Source organism: Lineus longissimus, chromosome 4, assembly GCF_910592395.1.
Source record: "Lineus longissimus chromosome 4, tnLinLong1.2, whole genome shotgun sequence".
Lineage (NCBI taxonomy): Eukaryota > Metazoa > Nemertea > Pilidiophora > Heteronemertea > Lineidae > Lineus > Lineus longissimus.
The window spans coordinates 18,694,199-18,721,677 of record NC_088311.1 but is presented as its reverse complement, the minus strand read 5'-3'; the positions used below and the strand labels follow the sequence as shown (position 1 = coordinate 18,721,677).

Here is a 27,479-nt window from a genome sequence, read left to right as displayed (position 1 = left end):
ATACAAGAGAGGCAAAAGGAGGCGTATAAGGACTCTCAGAGATGAAAGTGTATAAAGGACGTAAAATGAGAAGTATAAAAGAGGTAAATGAGGAGAGAGGATAAAGACGTAAAAGAAGATAAAAGAGGTGAAAGGCGTTATTAGCAGTATCACACTGCTAGAATAGTGGTGCAATTTGTGGTGATTAGACAGGAATCAGGCACCTCAATCATATTGCCCTTAGCAAGGCCATGAACAGAGAAGACTGGGTTATCGGAAGCCCTGAACGGCCGCAAAATAATTTTCCATGCCGGTTTCACGTACATGTACTTGTAATTTGGGCGCATGCTGCACCAGCTAATCGTTTCCAGAGTCGAATCATCTTCTTTTTCTTATTCAGAGTGCCATGTCTGCTGAAGACCATCGAAATGCCTGCTGTCTCTGCTGTGGTAAAGGTCCAGTATCTTTGAGTGCGACGTTAGCAAGGTCAGCTTACTGTTGCGGGGAAAATATGAAGCTCAAATGCGAAATTCAAAATGGCAGTGACGAAAATGTATGGGTAATATGCAGATTAATACAGGTAAGATAATATGGTCTAAGATAATGTTATTGCAATGACATTAGCTATAGGGTTTAAAAAAACAATAAGAAGGAGCTAGATCCTTTTTTGATTAAAAAATGCTTAGTCACCAATGGTCTCAAACTGAATCATTGACCCTTATTGGAATTACTGGATCATAATTGGGCGTTTCAAAACCACAGTGATATGCGTTACTTTTTGATAATTACACGGCCATGGGGTTGACAAAATGTGAAGAAAATGTAGAGTCTGTCCTATATCAGGGATGTTCGGATAGCCGACCTTATAGTACGTAATACGGTGTACTGTACGGATCGATGTAAACAAAGTATGTCCTCTTTCTATAGCGTTTTACGTAAAGGATACGTGATATAATTATTTGGCAGTTTCAGCAGGGGTGAATTTCACGCTCGTATGACGTATCCGTATCGGTTTTACGCATGACCGCTCACAAATTACGTTACATCATACGTAAAATCGATACGGATACGTTATACCGGAGAGATTTTTTTCTTTGCTGAAACTCGCTATTACTGTTCTCATACTCCCTATTGTCTCATGATACAACCTTTCTTATTCTATTGTATTTCAGTATGTGGAATATTTCATAAACAAAGGCGTGTTAGGTTTATCAAAAGAAATCCATCACCGGGTCTGGGAGTATAAAGGTCCAACAGTCGAGCCACACCATACACAGAAGTGCGACGATTTATACAAACACCTCCAAGTTCCAGTGATGCCTACAACTGTAGTAGATGTGTGTAAAGTATTGCAGATATATTATGTGCTAAGGGTAAGTTTGTTCTTTAGTAAAGATAATTCACAGTAGATATTTGAAAAAGGTACAATACATACACTGTATCAGGCTGTAATGTTTGAACGTAAAGACGGCAGAAAAGTGTCGCTTTATTTAAATACTCGTGTGAATCCTACTACTGAAGTACATTTAGATATGTATAAAGTCTTGCAGACACGGATGAGTTTGTTATCAGGTGTATATTTCACAGCAAATATTTGAAAAAGGTACAAATTCACGATCAGCGCACAATGGGGTGTTGCTCGCTCCTGTCCTCACTTTGGGATCCACATCATACCAGCATAGCGGTAGAGAAAGGTAGAAACCGGGTGTCAGCGGAGTGGTACATGTAGATGGCATATATAACCTTTTGACAATGACTTATCTTAAAGGGACAACTCTTGGGGTGAAATTGACCTGGCCAAGAGGATACTTTCCACAACACCGTCACTTGTTACATCATACTTATTCTGATCTCTCGGAATGATTTTTGCCAGTGAGGCAGTTTTGGACATGGCGTGTGAATTTCCGGCAAGCCTTTAGTTACACCACCCCGTTCTAGTACATTGTTTATATGCAGTTCAATGATTTTCAAGAATCCCGTTTGAGGAAGTCACGGTCCTGCCGGAAGCCGTTTTGTATGAAAAACCAACATATCTCATGTTTAAGGTGTCCCTTTTAAAAGCACTGTTGACGAGCCTTGCATCATTTTACAGGTGTCATTGGGTCAAGAAAAGTCCGGTGAAAACTTGGAAATCGACTTTCCTCTGACAATTGCTACTGTACCTTTTAGAATTTCGAATACACCAAGCCCAGAACTGGAATACCGTAAGTTACTGGTTTTATCTCAAAAGAGAAATACTGCAACATTCTAAAACAAGTAACTTTTCACAACTTTGGGGGTGGAATAAAAATCTCTTCCAGTTTTTCCAATCAAAAATCATTTTTTTGCTGATTTTATTTGCAAATCGACGTATTCACAAAATCCGCGAATATTTAACGCCCGCAAACAATTTTCAGTTCACATTGCTCGGTTACTTCTTTAACATATTTAATTCGTTGGCAAGAATTAGAGCAAAATATGTGACTTTTTCGACACAAAGCGACAGGTAGTGTGCATTCATGCAGGCTGGCTGCAGCTTTGTTCATTATATCAGCAACTCCATCTATCTGAAGAATATCCGTATCGTAAAAATGTCTACGTTTTTTTTCCGAAATTGATTTTCTGTACGTATTTTCGCGGCAGTACTATTACCATTTCTCAACTTCAAGTTCAACATTCAAATATTTAAATGAACGGAGTAGGGTTTTTATGCCGCTGACGAGTTGTGGCGAAATGCTGTTTTCCCTCAAGAGTCCTAAGTGTTGAGATATGATGCACTTGTAGATATACAGTTTGCCCACATACGCCTGGCCGGAACACTAAATTTTGTAGTATGTTGTTCTTATCAAGTGAATCCTTTTAATTCAAAAAAGTTACCATTCAATCTTACATTTTGTTATGGATTTTTTCTGTTTCAGAGCCTGCTGCGCCAAACGTTGAGGGAGGAATTTACATAAGCCCAGAGTTTCAACTGGGCCAGGTTTACGATGGAACTGAAACGGGTGATGACGTCATCCTATATAGGCCAATCTATGTGTGTGTACCCCACGAAAAAATGACGGTAACAAACTCAAATAATGCGGGACAGATTGTTGCTGAACAAGTGACGTCATCGTCAACAAAAATGACGTCAGATAAGGAATTGACTCTTGAACTAGAAAAGGAACTAACCATTGGAAAGGACTTTGAAGTGCCGGAAGAAAAGGAAATAACCGAGGAAAGAACAACTACTGTGTAAAGCCGTTTAGTGCTACTCATGTGTGTCTCTGCCGTCTGCTTGTTTGTTCCACTCTGCTCACAGGAGGTAAGGACAAAACAACAAACCTCTGCTGAATGAAGAATGTCTAATTTGCACTAATTGATCCAACTCCATGACGCAATTTCATCTGAGCAATCCGATTGGCTCCTTCATGTGCTTTTATCGGAACTATTTCTATTTTACAGATTGTATCACAAGCGTTTTTGCAAGTGAATATGTATGAATTACCACAATACATATTCCCTAACTGGATAGAATTAGAATAATTGTTTTTTGTTAATTTTGAGTTCGGAGTGAAGCATGCTGTAAACCAACTGCGGGAAACCCTTTACACCACGTGGTGCGTTTAAGCCAATCGACTGCTCTTGCAAATACACTCTGACTAGCAATATGTTAGTGGCCTTCGTACAGAAGATCAGCTGTCGCGAGCGTGGGAGATGCTAAGGTTGCCGAATGTTGTAAATTTGTTCATACTTTTGAAAGAATGTAGTTCGTTCACACTGCGCGCATTGAAGACTTTTTTGTCGGGAAAAGTTGCACTTGTCGTGTCTCGTTCCTCTCACAACAGAATAATCGCACTGGTGCTGCCGTTTAAAAAGTGTTGAAGTAGTATCTTGCCTCGCATTTAACATGCTTCCTAGCAGGTAAATTCTTTTTAGCTCACCTGATGAGTGCATTATTTTGACGGTCAGATCGTATCAGTGAAGTACATAGCAGGTAAATTCTTTTTAGCTCACCTGATGAGTGCATTATTTTGACAGTCAGATCGTATCAGTGAAGTCATAGTATCCTACTCCCTAGTTTAAGAGACGTCTGTCTGCCACCAGTCAATTCTGAAATTGCCTTAATCTGGTGTGGATTTTTGTTTTGTACGTTCGATCTCTTCACCGAAGTTAAGTAACGCCGAGGGTGATTAATCGGTAGGTGGGAGAAATAGAAAGACGCTACAGTCATGAAGCATTTTGAACACCACGGGAGTCTCTCTTCTATACAAAATATACCTTCTTGTGGTAAAATCTCATATACATAAACTTCTCAAAATGTCAAGGTGAACCCAAAAAGAAGATTTCTTTCAAAAACTTTATTAATGCATTTTCATTCAGCTCACCACACATAAAAAACACCACATTCTCAATTTGCAGCTAATGCAGCATTTCTTTAAACAGTAATGTTAAAAGATTTCCGTAAAATATTGTATACAATGTACTTGCTTGCCTTGGCATTCGTTTAGAGATTATTTTTGTACCGTTTGGTTTCTGTCAAAGATTTGTTTGAGTGTTCTAATCTGGTGTGCACTGTCGAATGTTTTCTTCTGTATTGAAAGTTGAAAACTGCACCAAGACATTTTTAAACATGCGCTGTTATTAACGTGTTACGTTTTGTACGAATTTAATTTTTAGTCACTGTTTTTTTTGTTTACAATGCAGCAGCTGAACTCGCCGACTACAATATTAACAATCGAGTGAGTGAGCGTTGAAAAGGAAACCAAATTATGATATGGTTCGGGGCACTCGCAGGTGAAAGTCTGCGAGATCATGTCGTTGAGGTCTTTATTAAAATGGCAGGCCGTTCTAAATAACTGAGTGGTGGTCCAGGAGAATAGAAATGCATTTATACACAATGCAGCAGTGCAGTTATCATGCATGCAGTTTTGCTGAAACTTATAATACCTGTCGCCACAAATAGAAAATTTATACTCAGTACGTAGATACCTGTATTTGCACATTTTCAATTAAATTACAAATTTAAATATTCAACGAAAGGCCTTTAAAGACGTCTGCGATATGATCTCGTAGACTGTCACTTCTGTATGCTCCTGGCAAGGACTTTTAGCTTGGTTCCTCTTTACCGTTGAAATGAATATAACTTGCTTGATTCTTATTATCTATACGCACATGATTCAGATTTTGTGTCAGTATTATGAGAAATATGTATGTGTGTAACTATTAAAATTCACAATAAACCAAATGATGAGTTGTATCAAAAGTAATTTAGGTTGGCCAGATTTAGTCACTCGAAGTCGCCAATAGATTTTTTTCCCAATTTCACACATTCGAAACTATTTACGTGCTTGTACAAGGAATCTATTTGGTGCGAAATGACACACGAACTATCCTCTTAACGTTGCATAGCGACCTGAAGATCGTGGACCAAATTAACCCCCTCTTTACCACCCATGCCTATCAACCCCCCCCCCCGCCCCCCAGTTAGTTATATGCATGTAGTTTGGAGGAATTTTACCTACATGCTTTTTCACGCATACACTAGAGAAACAGCAAACAACACTACCCAATAAATTGTTGCCCATTTTCTCGAACTGAAACAAATAGTATTGATGACCTTCCTGCATTCGCATCGTCAGTTACACATTGAGTGAAATCGCGCGACATAAACCTCTTTTACTCTCTGTTGACTGAAGACTAATTCCGTAGAACTTGAACTGGTTCAGTCAGTTTTTCATCAAAGCCTGCTTCCTCCTTTTCCATGTCTGTGCCCGTTGTGTTACTCTTCTATTAGGCGTAGAGATTGTCTAGTGTTATCATTTATTAGGGGCCTAGGTTCAGTCAGCAGTCAGGCAGGGATCCCATATTTGCAAGTTGTCACTACTTCTGGATATGGTCGCCAAATTCTGCTGCGCCACGTCCAAGACATGTCAACCGGTGCGAGATTTACGAGTTGCCCCCAGATTTGGCTGCGTCATTTCCATAGAGAGGTCTGCGTAAAACGCACGTCTACGTATGTCCTTGTTGATTTCACCGATGAAATCCGACTTTGAAATTACATGTACTTGAAAATCGGTAGGGTTTAGCGAGATATCGCACGTTCCTTTTACAAGCTGTCCCGTTCTACCACGTATAGGCACACAAGGTAGATCTACGCCGTGGCACCTTCATGGCAAAGTCAAATCGGGGAGTTTCAACGGGAGCTGTCGCCCGAATTGGTGTCAACTCCCACAAAGGGCGACAACTCGCAATACGGATATCCTTGCCTGGGGACTGGTTTGTTCCCATCTGTTTCTCCTGTGACTAATAGGCGTATCTCTTTAGCCAGCCTGTCAATATGATACAAAGGTCAATAAGGCTCTTATTTCAGCCGTGGAGGTATCGACATGATGTTTTCCTAATGTGTGGAATACAGAAGTTACGTTTCTATGGGTTTGTATAATGTACATATGTGATGCATGATAATTGTCTTACATAAAACACATTGTAGATAACTGTAGGCCTATAATTGACTCACAAGCAATTTTGTAAATTGCAATTATGCTCACATGTACACATGTACATAATAAGTATACGTGAAGGCTACGCTATTTGTAGAATGTTTGTTATCATTGCTATTCTATCCGACAGTCAGGCGAAGATTCCCAGTTGGTGAGTTATAGCCCAGTCTGGCCATCGTGCGCAGTTTTGGCGAATTCAGTCTTGACTCGTTATGTATTTCGTAGCTGAATCGACGGTTATTGTAGGGATAGCTTATTTGAGCCGCACCGGTACGTGGTCGACTATCTGACTTGCATAGCAGCATAAAGAACATGGAAAATCTGTGACATCTTGCTCGATCTCACCTGGTGAAACAGCCAATCGGGTTTGCACTCGTCAATTGAGCATCCTTGACTGACTAGTCATGTTTCTTGGAGAATTTAAATCTGCTTTCCGATCAGCAGATGATCCACAAATGTATCTAGTACACATGCGCAGTTGGTTGACAACATACAGGTATATGAACACAAATTCGTGGAAGCTGTTTTATTTTTAAAGTGTATTTCATGGGCGCTTTCCCTACCATCTAAAACGCACCATGTGCCTACTAAATGGGGGTTTGCTGTCTTGTGACTTCGGCAGTCGTCCAGCAAAATTGAAAGATTTTAAGAGACATGCAACTGTCGGGAAAATGATCGTTATCAACTGATGGGACGGCATATTCTCACGGTAGGCAAATGAGTTGGTGTTCACTCAGTACTATTACGATGATTGTTTGATTTCTCTGTACTGAATAGTGCTGTCTCTAGTATATAACCAAGCATAGACTAATCTATTTTCTATGCCTGTTATAACATGTAAATTCAGATCTCCACTCATGACACAGAAGTAAGTTTAACGCCAACTTACATGTACAACAACAATGTACATTTTTGATTTATTCATGACTGTAAACACTTGAGACAAAAGTGGATTTGTACTAATATAATCATCAAATCTTTTTACTTTGTAGCCGACTTGCTTACATGTAGAAATGTGAAGCTCATGACATTAAAGCTATTTTGTAGAACTTTCTGAATTACTCCTTTCATTATGATGTTCAGCAGTCGTCATGGTTGTAGATGGCGCTTGCACTCGATTCCATATTTGATTCGACCCACAAGCGCTTTGCCATGCTAACAATAGGGTGGTTGAGATCAGGACTATTCACGGATCCTTATACGTATACGGATAGAAGTGTACAGAAAAGTCTTTTCAACAGAGTTTTATCCATATACACGTATAAGGCTCCTTGATAAGTCGCTGTTCTCAACCTCCCTACTATCTCTTCATAGGCCCGCACATTCCTGTTCAAGCTCAATGCCCAGTGGAGTATATCTGTCAGCCAGGTAGGCCTTACCAACTCCTCCCCGATCCTTGCTGGAGGAGAGAAGCAAATAGATGCCTTGCTCAATGACACAGATACCAAAAGCGGTGATCGTTCCGAGAATTGAACCCGGCCACGACCTCCGGCATTATGTTATAACATACCATGCACGTGGCGATTCCTTCACTCGTTTTTTGGTCTTGATGGGTCGGTATTTTGCAAAAAGCGTATTATCCAGCTACATGTACTACTTATATAACAAACTATCACCTAATTCACAAATATTCTTGTTCCCATTTCCCTGAATAAAACCGAATATATGAATATAATAGGCAAGACGATTCTCAGGTCTAGCTGCCAAGCTCATAGTTAAAACTCCGAGCATGTTTTTATCAAGAAAGCGTGATCAACAAAGGGTGATAATCTCGTGGCCTTCGATCATCGAATGCCGCAGGTTCGAGTCTCGTCGGAATAAAATGTTTTTTGCTCGTATGATGATTTACTTCCTAAAATTAAGTTCCAAAATTCAAATTACATGGCGTTTTTAAGAGCCCCCCCCCATTTAAAAGTTACATAATATAACGTAATATACGGATTTATATACGGCGCCTTTTCATCGTTTGATGTGATCAAGCCCCCCCCCCCCTCAAAGAAATGTTTCTTAAACAGCATTGTCTTCAGCAACCTCTTCAATCAATTAAATGACACTTGACCAATTCCATGCAAGATTTCGATTAAAACCCTTACACCTATTTTCTGATATTTATACATATATACATTCAGTTAGAGAACTACATTTATAAGGTGCTAATTGTTCAAATAGACGTCGTCTAAACATTATTATCTATAACAGGATGACCTTTTCATCTATCATACATCCTATGTACATTGCACCTAACATATACAATACACAGTGTTTTGATACATAAGTAGCCTGCTGCGTTCAGGCAAAATAGGTTTCAGCAGAACAAAAACACATGTATAAAAATGGATGACTAACTTTAGTAATGATCTAACATACACAACCTATGTATCTTCGCTCTCTTTGATTTTAAACAGAGTCTCCTGCCTTCACGTTGACCCAAATTTAGAGGTAATTTAGCTTCCCTTTGCCATCTAGCTCCTTGTCTATATCATGCAAAGAATGGAGCTTGTTAATGGATCTGGAATATGCAAACGCACGAATGGCGACGATATAACTTTATCCATCATAAAGCCACACTCTACAACAAACCAACCTCCAAGCAGCAAACAAGGACTGATGGATCCAGCCTCTCTCAGAGAGGCGCTGTATTCGTTTTTTGTGGTCGCTTTTGACCATGATGCACAACACGCGCCGATTGGCTTAAGGAATAGCATTCCGCGAAGATGACGTCACTGCAGCTGCTGCCCTCTATTTCCCCATCGCTGAATTACAGGCAATGTCGGACAAAATGCGGTTTCGTAATGGATTCAGGCTTTCTGACTTGGGCAGTTAGATTCAATCTGGCACATGTCCGAGTGTTGGAAATACTACATAATTGTTCTGAATATTTCTCTCTCTGACTCTATGGTATCATTCATGCTAAAAACAATGCAGGGTCAAAGATAATTTACTTTGGAATAAGCTCAAATGCGTAGAAATAAGTGTCGATGTCCGCCTGTCACGTGACTAAAACGTCATCAATATCTTATGCAAATGATCTTGTGAGCTATAAATAGTAACTTCGCGGCATGCTATTGATACGGAACTGGAGGCGTAGCCGAGGTTTTGGCCAATATTTTAGTTCCACCCGAGCGGTTTGGGTGAGATAATCAGTACCGACAGTGAGGTATCGATTTCTATTCTAAAACATCTCAAATTAAATATCGAACAATGTGGTTTTAAATGCTTTTGAAATGCTTCTACATGTGGCACCAACCCAAGCGGTTTGCGTTATCTCACCCAAACCTCTGTGGTGAAAACGAGGCTATATACATTGTTCATTATGAAAATGAAATATTCTCACGCGGGTGTTTTAGAATACGACGCTACATTATTGGAAAGAGGAGCTTGATACCATTTTTTTCGATTTTAATGAGTCGAACTTGTGACACTACCGTGTCTTCCTCAGGATAAATGAAGACTCACAAAAACTAGCAATAAACGGTACAATAATGAAATAACAACAACATGACAGGGGGATAAGTAGGAGATGTGTACAGGACCTGTCCCAAGCTCGACTCAAACTCTTCACACGCCGTATAAACTCGCCCTTACCCACTTCCCGTATCCTCCTTGTGCTATTAAAAAGGCCATGATTCAAGTTCTGGCAGACTTTCTGCACGTTTGCCAGCAGAGGTCAGTGCAGCTACCATCTTAACCCCCAGCAACAGCGAGCAACGTTAGAACTTCGTGACGGAGATGAATCTTATTCCGTCACTACTGTGAGCCATTTCCAGTCATTACTGTTACACGTGGTTTTGTTTTTCTGTCATTGATGTCAGCTCCTGTTCACGATAATTCTGATCGTAAATGTAACCTTTCCTGTTCTTCTCAACCATTGGACCCCACGCTGGCGTAGGCTTTACCGAGTGTTTTAGTCTCTGAAAAATAAATGAGATGGCGATAAAAGAGACTAATCAGTGGAGAGATTAGAAGTCATAAAAACGGATTGGACAGTGGAGGGAGAGTGTCGCATCAGGATGGAGACAGCTTTACAATTGGGCAAGACAGAGGCTATCTATGTGAGCATCGTGATAAAACGCAGTGCCAACCACAGTCTTGTCATCAGAGGCAGTGTAGTAGTGTGTGAATCCACGATTGTAATTGTGAGGCTAAAATTGAGTAAATCGGTTGGGAAAAAGAGTGCCAAGATAGAAAATGAGCTTGATACTAGTACACTTACTTGAATAAAAGTCCCTCTTTCTCTCGCTAATCGGTATATGATGAAGGTCGGTATTGGTACCATGGAGCAAAGGGCAAGAGCCCAGCCCATACCTTTTGCCCAGATTGGATATTCGTACTCCCCATACTTGGGAGAGTCGAACTTTACGATGGCATACAAGAGACAGCCCTGGAAAGAAATGAAAATGGTGTGAGAAGAAAACTATAAAGACAAGTAAAAATAAACCATGAGATAAGCATTAACCGTCGGCTGGATGCGTACCTGAAATTCGCAAGCCGTGTCTTATAAAACCAAGCCTTGCAACACAAATGAAAAACGTTACCAGAGACCAGCATTTGTGTAATTGTACACGTGTCGGCGCATAGTGGCGAGTTGGGACATTATCTTTTTGGCCATCTCGCACGCTCACGCTGTCATCCCTTTAACGATGTCGACACAACTAAATGATATAGCCTGCCACAACCACAATGCGCTGCTGCGCCAATTCTGAAGTCATGAAAGAACATGTGGCAACCATGAATATCGTAAACGACTTCTGCGCAAATCTTACTCGCATAGCTTTCCTAAGCCAGGATCTACTTACGAACATGAGTATAGGTGTGACTCCTCCTAGCAGTATTCTCCAAATTATACTTGGGGTGTATCCTAACATCATCTTGATATCATAGAGAAATCGTTTGCCACCTGAGTTAAAAATGAAATAAATACCATGCATTAAGAGATGCATTAAACTTCTCCAAATCAATGTCAAACGATATTATGTTCTTTAAAATCCTTGCGCCACTACTCGCACCCCAAGACAATATGGCCGGGGAACATTGTATCTCACTCGCAATAGAAACCTCTCAAAATCTGAAAACCGAAGACGCCATCTCAGGATTTTAGCCATATTACGGTAAATACATGCATTACCAGGTCATGGGGTACATTGTAATAACACCTATTAATCGTGGTGGTTGGCTACTTACCTCCCTGCCCTCAGCTACACTACAGCCAACAGGACCAAGACAAGAATCGAGTTATGACGATGCTATTATATTTTTAAAATGTCAAAATCTTACCGTAAAGATAGAAGACAACAAAACACTCCAACACGGCGATGGTGACTACCGAGAAAGCAGCGGAGTACCAATCCCATATTTGGAAGTGATAGATACCCGCCTGGAAAAGAAAGTAGCAAATACATTACACCAAAAGTTATGCTCGCAGCCGAAACGGGTCAAACTGTTCGTAGTAAGCAGAACGATGCCTTAAAGGGGAACGATAGGCAAGAGCAGGGGGTCAAAGTGTTCATCTTCAGTATGCACAGCTAGGGAGCTGGGTTGCTTTTCAGCGATATGATGACATTCCTCATAAAGCGTAAGAAGAAATCTGGCAGGTCTTTATGCCAAATGGCCCGAAATCGTGTTCAAATTTACCAAAAAATATCTAAAGCGAACGAAAAATGAACATCTCTGGCATCAGAAAAAAATCGTTAAAAAGGGAATAACTTCTCAGTCATCTCAACAGAATACTAACGTTAAACGAGCCATTGGATGAATGTCTCGCACATATGTGAAAGTTTGAACATTACACTGCACAACGGCTCGCTTGCATATTTTTTAATAAACCGTCGAGCAGTATGATGCCGCCTGTACAGGCCTACATGGAGTATGATAAATGTGTCAGCTTACTCTGGTACAGAATATAAGAGATATGAACATCTCAAAGATCCCAGCGCCGATCATCACGAAGAACTTCTTTCCTCGGAAGAGATGAGGGAATTCATCCACTATGCCGCTCACCAAGGTCTCGAAGGACGCAAACTAAGAAAAAACCTAAAATAGTTATAGACAGAGACAAAGCATAAAATTTGATGGAAGAGGTCGATGTCATTGCATTAGGCTTGAGATATCAGAGCGCTTACAGTATTGGGTGGCATGAAGTGCCATAAAACCCGAAGTGTGGACTCAGTTTGTCATATGCGAATACTACCAGCCAAAATTTATCGGCTCGCTCATATCTTTTTGCTACGAGGTAGGTGCATTGTTTCAATCATGGCAAATCTACCAAAAACGGAATGTCTGTTCTCTGGTGCCGGCGGTGGCGTGTGTCATTTTCATGGAAACGCCCGCCAAAGTAGACAAACGTATTCGGTGGGGTGGAGCGGAAAGTGACAAATGGTAATGATAATCTCCAACTGTCAGAATCCGACAACGCCACCAGGGACCTGACTCAATCAGCAGTAATTAACGCAATGTGACATCATTCCAACGAAATGGCATCCTGACATCAGCCGATTGTCCCTTGGTATGAATTACCAACCTGGCTGTCCAATCCAATGGTCAGCAGCATGATGAAGAAGAGGACGGACCATATCGGGGAGAAGGGTAGATTGCTGATGGCCTCGGGGTAAGCCACGAAGGCCAGGCCAGGCCCTGAGGTGATGACATCTTCCACGGGTAAGCCAGCCTCATTCGCCATGAACCCGATCACGGAGAAGACGACGAAACCCGCGAAGAAGCTGGTGAAGGAGTTGATCACAGGCACCATCATTGAATCCCTGCAATTAGAATCGAAACCATGACATTGCAATACGCACGCAGACTGCGGACGATTATTTTCGAGGTTCGTAGGTTCACAGGACTGCAAGCAAACTTCATGGATATATGTGCACTTGTGCATAGAGTAAAGCTGCTATATCAAATAGATATTTAATCATCTTTCGTGAGCATTATGAAATCCCATTCATTTCTTATCACCGAACTACCTATAATGGTGTTCGATTGTGCTATAAAGATGACCATTTTGATAAATTACAATCCACATGACGTACACGTAAAACCCTGCCACGCCTATCACCTCTGCCACAAGGCCATTTGCGAGTAGAGATTGTGAAAGCCACCAGAATGCTTATCGCCAAACCAGCCAGTTTATCTGCTGCAGTGGGCGAGGGCAGGCAAGCAAGGAAGTAAGTAAGGACTCGGGGAGGAGGGGGAGAGGCAGGTGTCCGGAAAAATCGGACGGCAGCGCGTTCATAAATTAAAGGAGAGAAGTTCTCCGCAAACATAATCTATTATTTCTCGGTGCAGTAGAGGGCGTTTATTCTTGACTATCCATGTCCCACATGTCCGTCGGTAAAAGCGATCAAGAATCACCCTACTTGATGCTCTGATGCTAGGTCCGCACGATGTCATTATGTCACTGTCACGAGGCCATTATTTCTCGAACATTCCCGAGTGCTCGGCTTCGGCCTTACTCGGAAATGTATATTTGACCCGTCAGCTGACCGTTCATTTTATTTAACGTAAGGTTGCGCTTCAAAACCAAGTTTACGGTTTAGCGCAGAATACCCGTATCAGTTGTGAACCTAAGCCGCACCCAAACGACACTGCACTAGGAAACTGACCCGATGTGGATGTAACATAACGATTATATGAAATTATTAGCCAGCATACATTAGACATGTTAGAAAGTATGACGTAATCTATGTGCTTGTAACTACCAGAGTCATGAGAGTTATTGGTATTGTTTAGCAAATTATTATTACTTTTGCCTGTGGTCCAGGTTATCGTATTAGAAACCCTGTACATCGTGTGTACATTCATTACACATAGTTTTAAGCTGCAAATTGCAATTTAAAGTTATCAATCAGCTTGAAAATTTAGATCCTCGGACATAGTACAATAAGCTATTAAAGTTTTAAAAATATGACATACTTCGGCTTTGAGTTACGGAGATTTTACCAAGTCATGTCAAGGAATCGTCCCCATTTTGACCCCGCATGGCAGAAATTCAGACATCATATAATCAGCTATTAAAGTTTTTAAAATATGACAAACTTCGGAGTTGAGTTATGGACACTTTACCAAGACATGTCAAGGAGTCGATCGTCGCAATTTTGACCTCGCATGGCAGAAATTTACACAATTCTAAACTGGACACTGAGACCACGAATATAAAAAATCTTTCAATATTTCCCTGGGTCATATTGTAGTATGCTCTCCAGATCTAGAAAAATGCAAATAGCACATCATTCGGTCAAACTTGGCGTGAAAGCGGCCTTCAAACAGGACACACACGTTTTTTTTAGGAACTCCGGTTTGGTCCCATAGATGCCTCGCGGATCAAAATATGACCCTGCCCTGTGGCTTTTTGGTATACGTTCATTGGAAATTGATACCGACAACACGCCGAACAAACCTGGCAGCAACATGAGTACTCATTCGTGAAACGTACCTGAAAATGTTGTTATTGAATCTGTTGTAACTAGACATGGTTATAAGACCACCCCAGGCTGGTCCAAGAGAGTAAAATATCTGCATACACGCCTCCGTCCAGATCTGAAACGATTTGAGAAAGCGTTTTTACAGCAGAACAACTTGTGCGTTTGATGCTGTTTGTCCAAATTAACTATTAATTTATAACAAACTTATCCGATACTTGAGGTCAGCTTGTTACGAGGGTAAAAGTAATCTGCATACACATTTTCGTTGGATTCGAAAAGAACTGTTTTAACATTTCCATAACACAAAGTACTCATATGTGTGACAATGTTTTCCCGAATTAACTTATTCATCAGACAGTTTTGTTGTCTTAATACTTAAAACAATAGGCAGGTTGCATAACCGTCACGAAGAGCTACGGACGACGAAGTAGAGGGTATATAACACTTTGAAAATGTCCCCAATTCCTCCTCACACAGCTAGCTATAACTAGAAAAGATAATTTTGGAGTGTCTTGTAAAAGAATTGGCACAAGACTTGTTGACACGATAGACTTTCGTCGTTCGTCGTATTGCGAAACCCGCCTTATGCAATCGGCCCAAGAAACACTATGTCAGTGGCAAAAGCCGCTTATTATCAGTAGCATTTAAATGGTAACGCATTCGTCTTGGTTTCTGGGGCATCAGGCCAACATCTTACAAACAACTTCGTTTGATATTCACGGCAATCGATTTCGCTTTACAGAAAGGGGGCAATTAAGGTCATCAAACTAACTACCCCAATATATATATACATTTACTTCAAAAGGCCATGACCTAACTAAAGCGTGGGTAGAAGCGAAATGGGAGCATGCAGCAAATTAACCAAATGATGATGCATGCGTTTATAGTAACTGCTCATGCTGTCAGTGCGGCAACGGATGCATGCCAACAAGGTAAATGAAGGTTTATGAATGTTAATGTTTTTAGAAATACAATAGGAAGGTTACGGTAGTTTACGGGAATGAGAACGACTTGAACTCCGATTTGTTTTAGCGTGGTCGAAGTGGAGTTTTTCTTTAAAATCCAGCTTGAGAAATAAGTCAATATATGACCACTTAATACTTGAACGAGTATAAACAAATATGAAACATGTAATAAGATCAGGACAACCCTCTATTCAGGGCAGTATTTGTCGGTCCCACGGGTGTTCTTAAGAGAGGTGTATCACAACCAACCTGAAATTCTCCTAGTTTACTCCAGTTTGGTCTTATATAGTACAAGACACCATCAGCAGCACCTGGTAGAGTACATCCTCTTATGAGAAGGATGGTCAGAAAGATGTAGGGGACTGTTGCCGTGACGTACACCACCTGAAAAAAGAGCGAACAGCGTCAAGATTCTGTAAATCGCCATAAAGTTCGCAAAAAATTCAAATAAACAAACACTTCACCAGTTTATTTTGGTGGATTACGAAATTTATTTCGGTTTTTCCAATAAAGGAGCTAAATATTTCGGTTCTTATTTTCATGAATCGATAACTTTCACGAAATCTGCAGAAATATAATGCTTATGCTTTTTCCGCGCCAATCTTCTAGTGTTCTTCACCTTTTACAAACTCAGTAGCGTACTAAACGAGCGCTCATTCTGAGTTATTGCATTATCTAGTGGATTTTTACTTTCATACTTTTATTTTCACGGTTCCGGGGTATGTTTGAAAGATATCGCGAGCAATCATTATCTTAAATATAGGCTAAGGCGATCAGTTCAGTGTAAGAATATTTCAAAGAGACACACGATCATACCGAATTAAAATGCGAGAAAATCGAATCAACTAAGAAATTGAGACTTTGAATAGGTTTTAAAGGGAGACTGTTTGCAAGGGCCGTGTGGGCCAGAAAAGATTACACGAAGCCACCGATAGGTGTCCCTCCTATCTCACAATCAACAGGGGCGAATTTCACGCTCGTTTATGACGTATGCGGATGCGGATATGTCATGCGAGAGAGATTTTTTAGTTTGCTGAAACTCATCATTCACTAATCACGCCTGTGCGAGGAAGATTTATTCGCGAATTCGAACTAAACTGATGTCTCTTTCGAACTAGACCCCCAATCTCCTGCCTATGTCCCCCCTAAAGAATGATTTTTCAGGAACTTGAAAGCCTTAACTTTGTAGATACTTTGTGGCCATTTTATGACTCTATCTCATGCCAATGCAACTTTATTCAACGAAGCTTTCAGTACCTTCCCTGAAGTCTTGATTCCCCTGAGAACACAAAGTATCACCACGGTCCATCCGACGATGTGGCATAGGACTAGTTGCCACCTTAGTCCTCCCATCGTCCCAATGTCTTCTGTCATCTCAAGAGTGTTATACCTGTTGAAAAAGCAAAACGATATCTGTGAAGCAATATATATCACTAATAGACATACTAATAATGATAATATAATAAATTAGCATTTATAGTAAAGCACCCTTTCCACAGAAATGATCAATGTTCAAAAGCGCTGAAGAAGTCATGAAAAGATTATGGTCCAGGTACATGTATTTTGCATGCATCACATATTAGGGAAAACTTCTTTTGAATAGATGTTTTTTGAAAGTCACTATTGATTCAGCAGTTCGAAGATCGTGCGGCAGGGAGTTCCATAGTTTTGGTGCAACGTTTCTGAAAGCACGCCCTCTGAATGTTATCAGACGTACCTAGTCTCTTTCAAGAGTAGATTAGGTTCTGAACGAAGTCGTCAACATGGGGTGTATGCTTCAACTGCAGGTAGGTCCGAGATGTAATGGCGGAACAAGTCCATGCACTGTTTTGTACGTTATAAGAAGAACTTGGAACTCTATACATGTACTCTTAGAATAGCGGCTAGCCCTGTTGTCAGATTTGGGTTGACGGAGGAGACACTGTAGAAGAATAGCGAGTTTTCGCAAAATACCCAAAACGCAAACCTGAACGCCTATCTCATTGTGTGAACTCCTGAAAACGAAGTCGAAAATGGGATGAGCGTTCGCGTGGACCTTTCGGGGGTTTGCAAAAACTCGTGTCACGTTCTGAGCTTTGTTACGTGTAGACCGTCGGTCCATGTTGCAGATGCCAATGTTATGCAAGATGGCATCGTATACTTTGACAGGGATATAATTTTGAAAATTAAAGAGGATTTCGCACGACTGTTGATTCGGCCTTTTGTTTACATTTCTACCGCCTGAGAGAATGTATCTTCTCATTTCCTGTTTAGAAGTCCAGCCAGATTCGTCCCGTTGAAAATGGTTTCAACAGGGCGCGGAATAGGGTTTCATTCAGAAACTCATGACTTGATATTGCAGCAAATGCTTTGGTACGACAGCATTGTAATGCTCGTACGAATTCGTTTTAATATTGGCAAATAGGAAGATGAAAACAGAAGATCATGCAGTTGAATGTTCAGGGTCGCCCAAATGACCGCATGGGTGCGGGACATCGTGATGATGATGAGGAGGCTGTCACAATGCACTCAATGACCAATTGAGAAAGATCATAATTGTTGCTTTTATCAACTGCGTCAAAAATTGATTAATTCTAGTGGAACCATTATACAAGATTATAGCTTGATGTGTTAATTCTGACACGATATTCACCAATTTTCATCTGAACATGTTGTAGTTACATGACGGTTTCATGACATGCCAAGTACATGTACATGTACATTATGTAAAGTACCCACATTGCCAGTGTGTCCCGAGCGTGAGTACAATCATGGTTTTTGTTTTTCGCCTTGTATGATGTTAATGTGGTTAAAGGGGGACTATAGGCAGGAGCCTGGTCGCAAAGATAAAGTTACACAGAGTCGTCAATAGAGGACCCTCCCATCTCACAGTACAACGACACTATTCAGACTTGTACGAGGAATATATTCGTCACTGAATCAAATGCAATCAAGTTCCCGAACTGTGCATATAATTATCCTGGGCACCACCTAATAAGACCCTTTCGTCCTAATTTAAAGCTGACGGATCAAATGATGTACCCACGCATACCAATCGGAAGCTGAAAATAAGATGCACGTTGTTAAACTTACTGCCAGAATTCCTCAACCGACGTCATTGCTTTTGCTGTCGCATTTGACGTCATATTACCGAGGTCTTTAGTGAAATTGTAACTAATGACTCCAGTTCCATATATATTCGCTGCTAACTCAGTTTCGTTGGTCGAGTTAAGCTGGGCCTTGCCCCCTCGAGTGACGCATCTGTCGGTGTTCCAAGTGTTGTTGCAGTGCGACCAGGGGAGTGGGTTCTGGAAGGACATTCCCAGGTAGTAGATTACCCAGGTGATGACCGCTTCGTAGTAGATGCTGAAGAAGCACGATATTATAGTCATTCCCCAGCCAATACCTAAAAAGAGAAAAGACAAGTTTTTGGTTGATATAATGTATGGTCTGATGTCAACGGCGGTAAAGGTTCTCATCCAACTTTAACGTCGGTATATACCGAAACCTTTTACAGGGTCCAAAAATTCACAGTGATCTCGTTTTTTATCATATCAAAGCGATTTCTCTGTATACATTGTAATCGATGCAGTCATGCATCACGTACATGTATACTATGAGCAAATATATATATCGCTTCGTTTTACTTTTGCAAAAACTGTTGCAATTCCGCATTTGATTATAAACAGTCAGTACTCGTTTCTGCCCATTTTTTCAGATGTTCGCATATGATATAAATATGAGGTCACCTATCAAGTTGAAAATCCGAAAATCCGGCGGCGGTCATATGGTAAAGAAGTCATCGCTCTCAAAAGTTTTTTTTCATTGTTAAGCAATGGAATGAGAATGAATTATGACTAATTGAGAATGGCCTATTGTTCGTGCGATCAAACCTTTAACTGGTATGGGGATCTATCTGATTTTACTTGATGGGTGGACTAGTTTATTCCTAATGCACACAGCCAATTCTATTATACATGGTGATTCAATGAAAAAAGTAATCATAAAGTAGCTGTACCATGAAGTAGGAGCTACGACCGATCCACTGACATCTCGATTATCTACCGATCATGCATCGCTAGCACCATTGTTTTGAAATGGGATGTCAGAACGCCTCGCTCATATTTGGCACACACAAGTATTCCAGACGCCCGGGTCCAGACGTAAGGGGTTAATTTAAAAAACGTCTCAGTGTCATTCCTTTAACTACCATGCCCTCTAAAAAAAGGCCGGGATCCTGAGCCTTCGAATGATATCAACACCGAATTTGTGCGCATCATAATTCGCTTCTAAAATGCCCTGTAACCACTGTTTTTGAAGAATCGTGGCAAAATCGGACGACTCAAAAAGCGTCGGCATCAAGGTTTGAAGTTGATGATGGTCTGTGATGCAAGGCCGCAAAACGAGTAAAGATATCAATTGATAGCTAGGACTCCCCAATTTTTTTATGACACCATACCCAAATGACTGACACCGAGACCCTTGATAATAGTAGAGAGGTTAAGATTTTCGATCCGAGAACGGACATCGAAAACGAGGTGGTATTTCGACGATAGATACCGTATGGCCTGTTGTCAGAAATGTCAGAGGCTGAAGTTGAGATAAGCGTCCTCGTGATACTCATTCTTATCTCACCTTTGAATAGCGGACACAAGTCCCAGACCGCCAAGGGGCTGCGGCTGGAGAACTGTCCCATTGCCAGCTCCATGTAGAACAGAGGGACTCCCCCAATAAACAGAAATATGAAGTACGGGATAAGGAAAGCACCTGCAAAGATATAATGTACACAGATGACGAGAAATGATAAATTATTACAAAACAGTCTCATTCGGCAACCTTTGCGAGACCTAATTCACGCTCGGAAAAAAATGCAATCGGTAATATTAGGGGGCGGCTACCTGGGAACGAAATTTGGGGATACACATGTAGTTACACATTATTAACTCATAGGGGATACATTATTATTATTATTGAAAGACTCTAATAACATGCAAATGGCGGATGGATCTTTGCCGGAGTGCCGATTGGCTGATACATCTCACGTGATTTATATTCTCACCACTTCAAGCAATCCCCGTGAAGTGACGAGATCAAAGAGGAATAAGAAATAATTCGCTAACGATAGTTTCATGCTCTAACAAAGCGTAAAGAAGGACCTATTTACTGTGTGTCAGCACATTTTATCGGTAAACAATACATTTCAACAATGTAGCTTACTTGTGGCATCGGTGCGAATGACATATTGGTTCATATTTATATGTTTGACTTCACTTTTGTATTCCAAATGCGATTTCCTCATATTGCTACCATAATTAGTATAGGTTCCAAGAATATTTACAAGGCATTGGTGGTATATAATTTGACACTTACACATCTATATCATAATACTATAAGGCGGCTCGCTAAAGTGCCATTTGGGGGTCGTGTTTCGTCTCGAAATTTTGCACGTTTGCAGGTGATATGTTATCCTGATGCAACGTCATGTTTATTTTCGGAAATTTACTTCAGCGGAGCAGTAATGAGGGATTTTTAATCGGACACGGTCAATTCTCCTTATCACTCACGGAAGCCAAGCCATTGCTGTTCAGTTATGCAGGGGATTAATGAATCACCTGCACTCCCTGTGGGGTGACTAACACTACCTGTTGAACGGCTGGCTGTAGGGGGATGATTGGAACAGCCTGTACACGTGTTGACCTGCTGAACCAAGGTTAATGTTATTTTCAATCCACGATTGTAGGTCACCTGATCTTCGAGATTTCGCGGGAAAGAAATTGTAAACAAACACATGTGTGCAGTTCAAATGTAAACAAAAATGTATTTTGATACTTTTGGTTGCTGGACTTGGGTTTTCCCGCAGTAAGGAGCTGGGGTCAAATTGATGGTCTATCGTATATTGGTACTGTATTAGCCAGAGCTAGCCCTTGATTATGAAGGGATTTTCAAATTAAGGTTACAATGGTATGTTTATCTGCTCACCACAGCTTTCAAAACTTGATGTATCTGAAGAGGCACTCTGAACTTGGCATGGGCTTATCAAGGACCTGCTCACGGTGCTGAACTTCTAGCTTGCCTGTTGACTAAGTGCCTTGCCCGAGATCATGTTACATGTAGGAGGAGCACGCATTTTAAAGTTTTAGTACTGATAGTGCAATTGGTCCGAGCCATTTGGAGGCCGACATGTGAAGGCCTATCTGGGTTCTCCTTCATCTCCGTATAAAAAGGGGCATATTGCTGACTAAGGAACGAGGTATATTCACATTGCCTCATCATCTCATTCGGACCAATTGATTTACTTTTATATGCACGCATACAGCACGCCACAGGGTCCGAGTCTGTGGACAAATGGTTGGTTTAATTTGTCTCTTCGATATTGCTCCTTTGATATTGCATTATATTTTCATTGCAATTCAATCTATTCAATGTATAGCCCATTTGAACCTGCCTGCGCCACGGGTACAATGCTAGTTGTTTATATTGTTTCTTATAGATTGGTATCGATCAGGTCATAAATAATCGGCCATCAACTTTGACAAGAAAATCACAGTTGATGACGACTTGGTAGGAAAGCCTTTTCGCGGGATAATGAAGTACATGTATTATATGAATGGAAGGCATTGCATGGAACTATACGTCGTGGCAATTACGATCATAATTAAAAATTCCAGTTTGCTTTGTGTTCTCACACTTGTGCTCTCAGGTCATGCGGCCTTTGTCTAATGCAGAATGCTTCAACCCATCGCTCTCTACATACTGCTAACCCCGACTAGCATAGACGATTCTAGGAGTGGCTATTTTTTACGGCAAGTCTGGTGCATTTCACCTAAAAATACTGGCTAACAGCAGTTCTTTTGACCTTCGAGCCTTTACCCTAACCGGCAATACGGTACCTATAGTCAAAATGCCACCTAGTTTTCCTCCTCGTTCTCGAATTGAAAATCTTAACCTATCTAAGATCTCGGGGGTCAACTAGTTTGAGATCCGCAACTTATAGCAAGACGAATACATACACTTATACGCACCCGCTTTACGTTGGAACGTATAGAAAAATGACTTGAGAAAACCCCCACTTATGTGATGAATGTAACATGAATGCGGATTCGATTCCACCAGTGCCTTGCCAATTACAGATCGCCTTTGAAACGCGCGATATTTAAAAAAGAAATTATAACTATTGTTATACGCATTGTCGTTCGATTCAAACACAATCTGGACAATTGAGTTGGCGACACAAGTTGTCAATGGTGATTACGTTACCGGCTGTGCCGTCTTCGCCTTTTTGTCGATTTCGATTAATCAACGAATATACGGGTCCATAAATACGCTAGTCTTTATACTGATGAGCTAGATTTTGAAGGTACACTGTTGATCAAACTAATTTTTCTGCCAGAACCCTATCTAGATGTAAAAGGTAACACCCTCAAGGTGTAAATTTAAACCCCGCATAAAATCTGATGTGAATGATTTTGAAATCAGAGTGGAATATACAAATGAAAAAGCTTGTTTTTGGTGGCAGTTCGTTTCATTTCCCTTAAAATCCACTTGCGTCGTATTTTTCGGTCTCGGGGTATAGAAACACGATTATGTAATAGACTCGGCTCCAATTGATGACGATGACAGCATAGAAGCATGAATAAGTCTTTTAATGGGTTTCGTATTCAACTGAGGCTCGCGTAAAAGAATTTGACGGATTGAACGCAGAAAAGGACCCACAAAACCGGCCTTTTGCTCTGTCTGTGGTTATCTGTTGGCGATTGTAATTAGATATGTGTTGATATAGTTTCCTTAATTATCCGAGCTGTGTTATCTCAGTCGTGAGCCAACATCCAGAGCATTTTTATCCAAGCTGGAAGATTCGACTTATGTACGACTTATGATGGGAAAAAATCAGTCCCATATTTGATGACGTATTTGGCAAAAACTGTAAGTACATTGTATATGTATATGTTTTGCTATAAGTTGCCGATCTCAAACTCTCTATCAGGCCTATACATTCTCCATTTCTTAATCTAGATCCTAGGTGCAAAGGCACAGCCTTTCAGGTCTAGTGTAACCACCTATCTTGCAGCACTTCAATAGTTGCTTTTACACGAGGACGGTTTTAGCCCTCCTCACCTCGAGCCACTTGAAGCCGGATCACCTGTAACTGGCTTTGCGCTGTCTACACGGAGACGGATCAAATCGCCGGCCCCAGGTCAGTTTAGGCCACTTAAACCACTAACCCGTCGCATGGTGGCGCATGTGACTCTTCTTTCGGTGGAGGTTTGAAAGTTGCGTTTTGGTACTCCCCCAAATATCGATCAGATCTTCAGTCTCTGAGTCGCTCCAGCTCAAACCGCGACCAACTTCAACCGCACGAGCAGCCATTGGAAGTAAATAACGGGCACAAAATCGAGATCAATCAAGCAAAACACTCCTGTCATCTATGCGCGCAATCTATATGATTCTGCCGCGTGTTTTCATGAACTGCTATATACCGCACTACTCGATTTTAGTACCGTGCGCAAAGTGACTCGAGGCCAGATCGGTTCTACACGAGAGATTAAGCGTCTTGAAGTGGCTCCAACCCGCCTCAAGGGACTCGAGACTGCAGTGCTAACGCGCCTCGGGTCAGGTCAATTGGAGACGGTTCTGATTTCGTTCTACACGGTAAAAATTATCCTGACCCGCCTCGAGCTGGCTCGAAGCCGGTTCCAACTGTCCTCGTGTAGAAAGGCCTATTGCCGGATTTAGGAGGGGGCCGGTACATAAGGCGCGTTCCTATCCACTTTTCGTCGGACAGCAACACTTGTTCAGGGCACCACTCCAAAAGTAGCAAAATAAATTATACATGTAATTTTAGCCCTTATGCCCAGAACAAGTACCTTCGACGCTGTCATACATTTCCAACCAGACCTTCTTGTTTCCAAGAGGATCGCACATTTTTTCATTCATACATCGTCAGGATCGGCCCGAAATCAGCGTCTAAGAGCACAGGCATGACAGATTTCAACCTGGAAACGGCACGCCAAAGGCTTCAGGATTACTGAAATCGCATCTGGTCCACTACCCTCCCGCAACAGCACATTCGGCGGATTTCCTGAGAATATTCCTGGACTCGCTTATGATAGATGGGACTACGCCCCCTGCTTACTCAACTGCTACAACTGTTCCTCCTTCATTTCCCAGTTCGTCTGTCATATTTCTCATTTCTCATTAGGGGGGAACCAGACATTCTCAATATAAGTGCAACAGTATTATATGTATATATATATATACGTCTAGTGTGACCACCTACCCCCTTCATTTATCGCATATAATAAGTAAGGAAACCACCACCAGTCCAACATACATCATAGTGTGGCAACCTACCCCCTCCTCCATTGCTCACATATAATAAGTCATATTCCAACAGTCCAACATCATTACAAATATAGTGTGACCACCTACCTCCTCCATTTCTCATACAGAGATAAGGAAACCTCCAGATATTCCCAAGTCCAACAGCATATCCAATACAAGAGAATAAGAAGTCTATCTGCTTCCCCCAATTTCCTCTTTCCTTGTTTTCATCTCCCAATTCCGAGCCCCCGTCTGAACCCGCTCCACCGCCCTCATCGTCGACGGACGGGTCGAAAGGCTCCTTCTCGGCTTTGTCCATAACTGTCGCGGCCGCCAATCAAGGCGAAACTGGAAATCAGATGAATATTCCTGTTAGTCTTTCATCATGTTCATGCTCATTCATTGCTTATTAAAGCTGACGGGTCAAATAAAACAAACTAACTGTCAGACTACCGTTGCGGCAAGTGGCGGCAAGTCGCGTTCGCCGACGCCGTTCGTAGCAGACTAGGGATTTTTCAGGCGTTCAGGGCTCTTGCGGCAAAAAACGCCAGTGAACGCCGAAGTTGGCGGCTAGTGTGCTGCGGGCTTTAGAGATTGAGTTTTGAGATTGTAGAACTTTCATTGATCAACTCAACTGATCTCGAATATCGACGGGGTTGACATTGGACGCCTGCCAGATAAATATGGCCTTGTGTATGCAGGTTGATGAAGGAGTGACAAGCTACGCTAATGCGAAAAGGCCTCTGTACTCCAAATCGAGGTTCAAGTGCTTGTTGACAAAGATTTTGATAACATACAAGTCTCTGAGAGCGATAAATCTGAAATCCGGATGGGTCAAGACCTGATACTTCGAGGTTGCATCCCCTCGGGTAGTTGTAAAACAAGAAACACAGAAACGAAACAGAAACACAGAAACACAGAAACGAAACGCAGAAACCAGTCTTGTGGCGAATTCTGGTCTGCAGACTCCATCTTGTTTCCATGGTTGTGGCCGCGAACGCGGGTGTAACTAAAACTGGTATTCAGTCGGAATGGAAGGAGGAATGCTCATTTCCCAATACCCCTTTTAGCCTCATCAACGTGTGCGCAGATTGGCAGCATCCGGCCTTGATCGTACCAATACACTACATGTATGTACTACACGGCGTAAATAGAAAATAGTCCTTCGAATAGCGAGTCCTGTTCTTTTGTACATTCCATGGCCTATGCACGACACTAGGCTGAACTTCCCTACTGCAACCTCATTAACATAAACAGATATTTAAAGGGACTATTTAAAGGCAGCAGCTGGGCAGGCAAGATTGAGTTACTCCAAGTCCAAGTCTAGTGCCCGCCCCCCCCCCCCCCCACTTTACTCTATTCTAGTCGCCAAAATTGGTCTCTCACGTCTCACATAACGTCGAAATGATTCACCCATGTACTGGTACCGTACCTTGCATTTAGTGCTGCATCAGACGGGATTTGTAGGATGATCCTGGTACTTCATGTAAATCGAACACTACAAGGCAAGATGTTGCACTGCACCTTCATTTAGAATAACATGCTGTAGGAATCGAATCGAACCTACCAAAGTACTACACCACCACCTCAAAAGACTTCACCCATATCGTGCCGCCCCCTCCCCCCCCCCCCCCCCAAGTTGCTCCATGTATCCCCTCAACAACTCTATTGCATTCCGGCTGGCCGCAACCCACCAACCTCAGATTTTACTTTTAAACGACAATAACAACGGATTGGGCAAGGAAAGTATCGGCGTGCCGCTTGATTCCAACTTTTATGAAAACCCGTTTGATTTTCGTTTCTGCGTTTCGTTTCTGCGTTTCTGTGTTTCTGTTTCGTTTCTGTGTTTCTTGTTTTACAACTACCCCATCCCCTCAACCTAGCCGAGATTGTGAAGAGGTCAGAACACCACGTGGCACAACGACAAACAAATATTTTGATAATGATAAATGGTAGGCCTATCTCATCTAACATTGAAGACTACATGTACGATAAAGGAAACCTATTGCAAAATGCTTATAAAAATGGAGAGTTTTGAACGGCTCGGTTAAAACCTAAGGCGGGAATAAGCTTCCATTGATAATGTTAGCAGTTTCGACTTTCCCTCAGGTAGTTGATTCATCAACAATTTAGTTAATTTTACCACGTTCAGCTAAAAAAAACTTGTGCCACGACTGGATCTCTTTAAAGTGGGCTCTTTGAGTCTAAACAGGTCAGTCGTGAAATGCGATAGTCAAATGATAAACAATACTTGGCCACTTCTTGTGATGTCAAGGTCTTTATTTTAGGATGATCGCATATGTCAATGAAGCGCAAATTTTGCGATGTGGGATAAAGGGAACCTGGTAATAACT

The 27,479-nt window shown here is 41.5% G+C and overlaps 2 protein-coding genes across 5 annotated transcripts in view; one reads left to right on the top strand and one right to left on the bottom strand.

The window, feature by feature from the left end:
• LOC135486465 (arrestin domain-containing protein 3-like) overlaps window positions 1-7,337 on the top strand; it is a 45,036-nt gene extending 37,699 nt beyond the window's left edge. For all 3 annotated transcript variants that reach the window (XM_064769263.1, XM_064769262.1, XM_064769260.1), the window contains 4 exons: window positions 380-559; window positions 1,152-1,352; window positions 2,072-2,183; window positions 2,877-7,337. In XM_064769263.1, coding sequence (XP_064625333.1) covers window positions 380-559; window positions 1,152-1,352; window positions 2,072-2,183; window positions 2,877-3,196 — 813 coding nt within the window. In that variant the 3' untranslated portion in view covers window positions 3,197-7,337. The remainder of the gene's footprint in view (window positions 1-379; window positions 560-1,151; window positions 1,353-2,071; window positions 2,184-2,876) is intronic.
• An 854-nt stretch (window positions 7,338-8,191) lies between these two features.
• Window positions 8,192-25,704, bottom strand: LOC135486464 (sodium- and chloride-dependent glycine transporter 1-like). Of its 2 annotated transcripts, none has more exons than XR_010446709.1 (13): window positions 25,234-25,704; window positions 20,440-20,571; window positions 18,898-19,210; window positions 17,083-17,215; window positions 16,075-16,209; window positions 14,872-14,975; window positions 12,958-13,195; window positions 12,327-12,458; window positions 11,715-11,814; window positions 11,237-11,337; window positions 10,654-10,821; window positions 8,681-10,351; window positions 8,192-8,630 (listed from the first exon to the last, which is right to left on the bottom strand). XR_010446709.1 is itself a non-coding variant. In XM_064769259.1 (13 exons), exons 2-13 carry the CDS (start codon window positions 25,442-25,444, stop codon window positions 10,217-10,219), a joined length of 1,902 nt encoding a protein of 633 aa, XP_064625329.1. In that variant the 5' UTR covers window positions 25,445-25,473; window positions 25,568-25,704; the 3' UTR covers window positions 8,192-10,216. The 2 variants fall into 2 exon arrangements, 1 of the variants encoding a protein (XP_064625329.1); XM_064769259.1 differs by having other exon boundaries at window positions 8,192-10,351; window positions 25,234-25,473; window positions 25,568-25,704.
• Window positions 25,705-27,479: the final 1,775 nt, after the last annotated feature.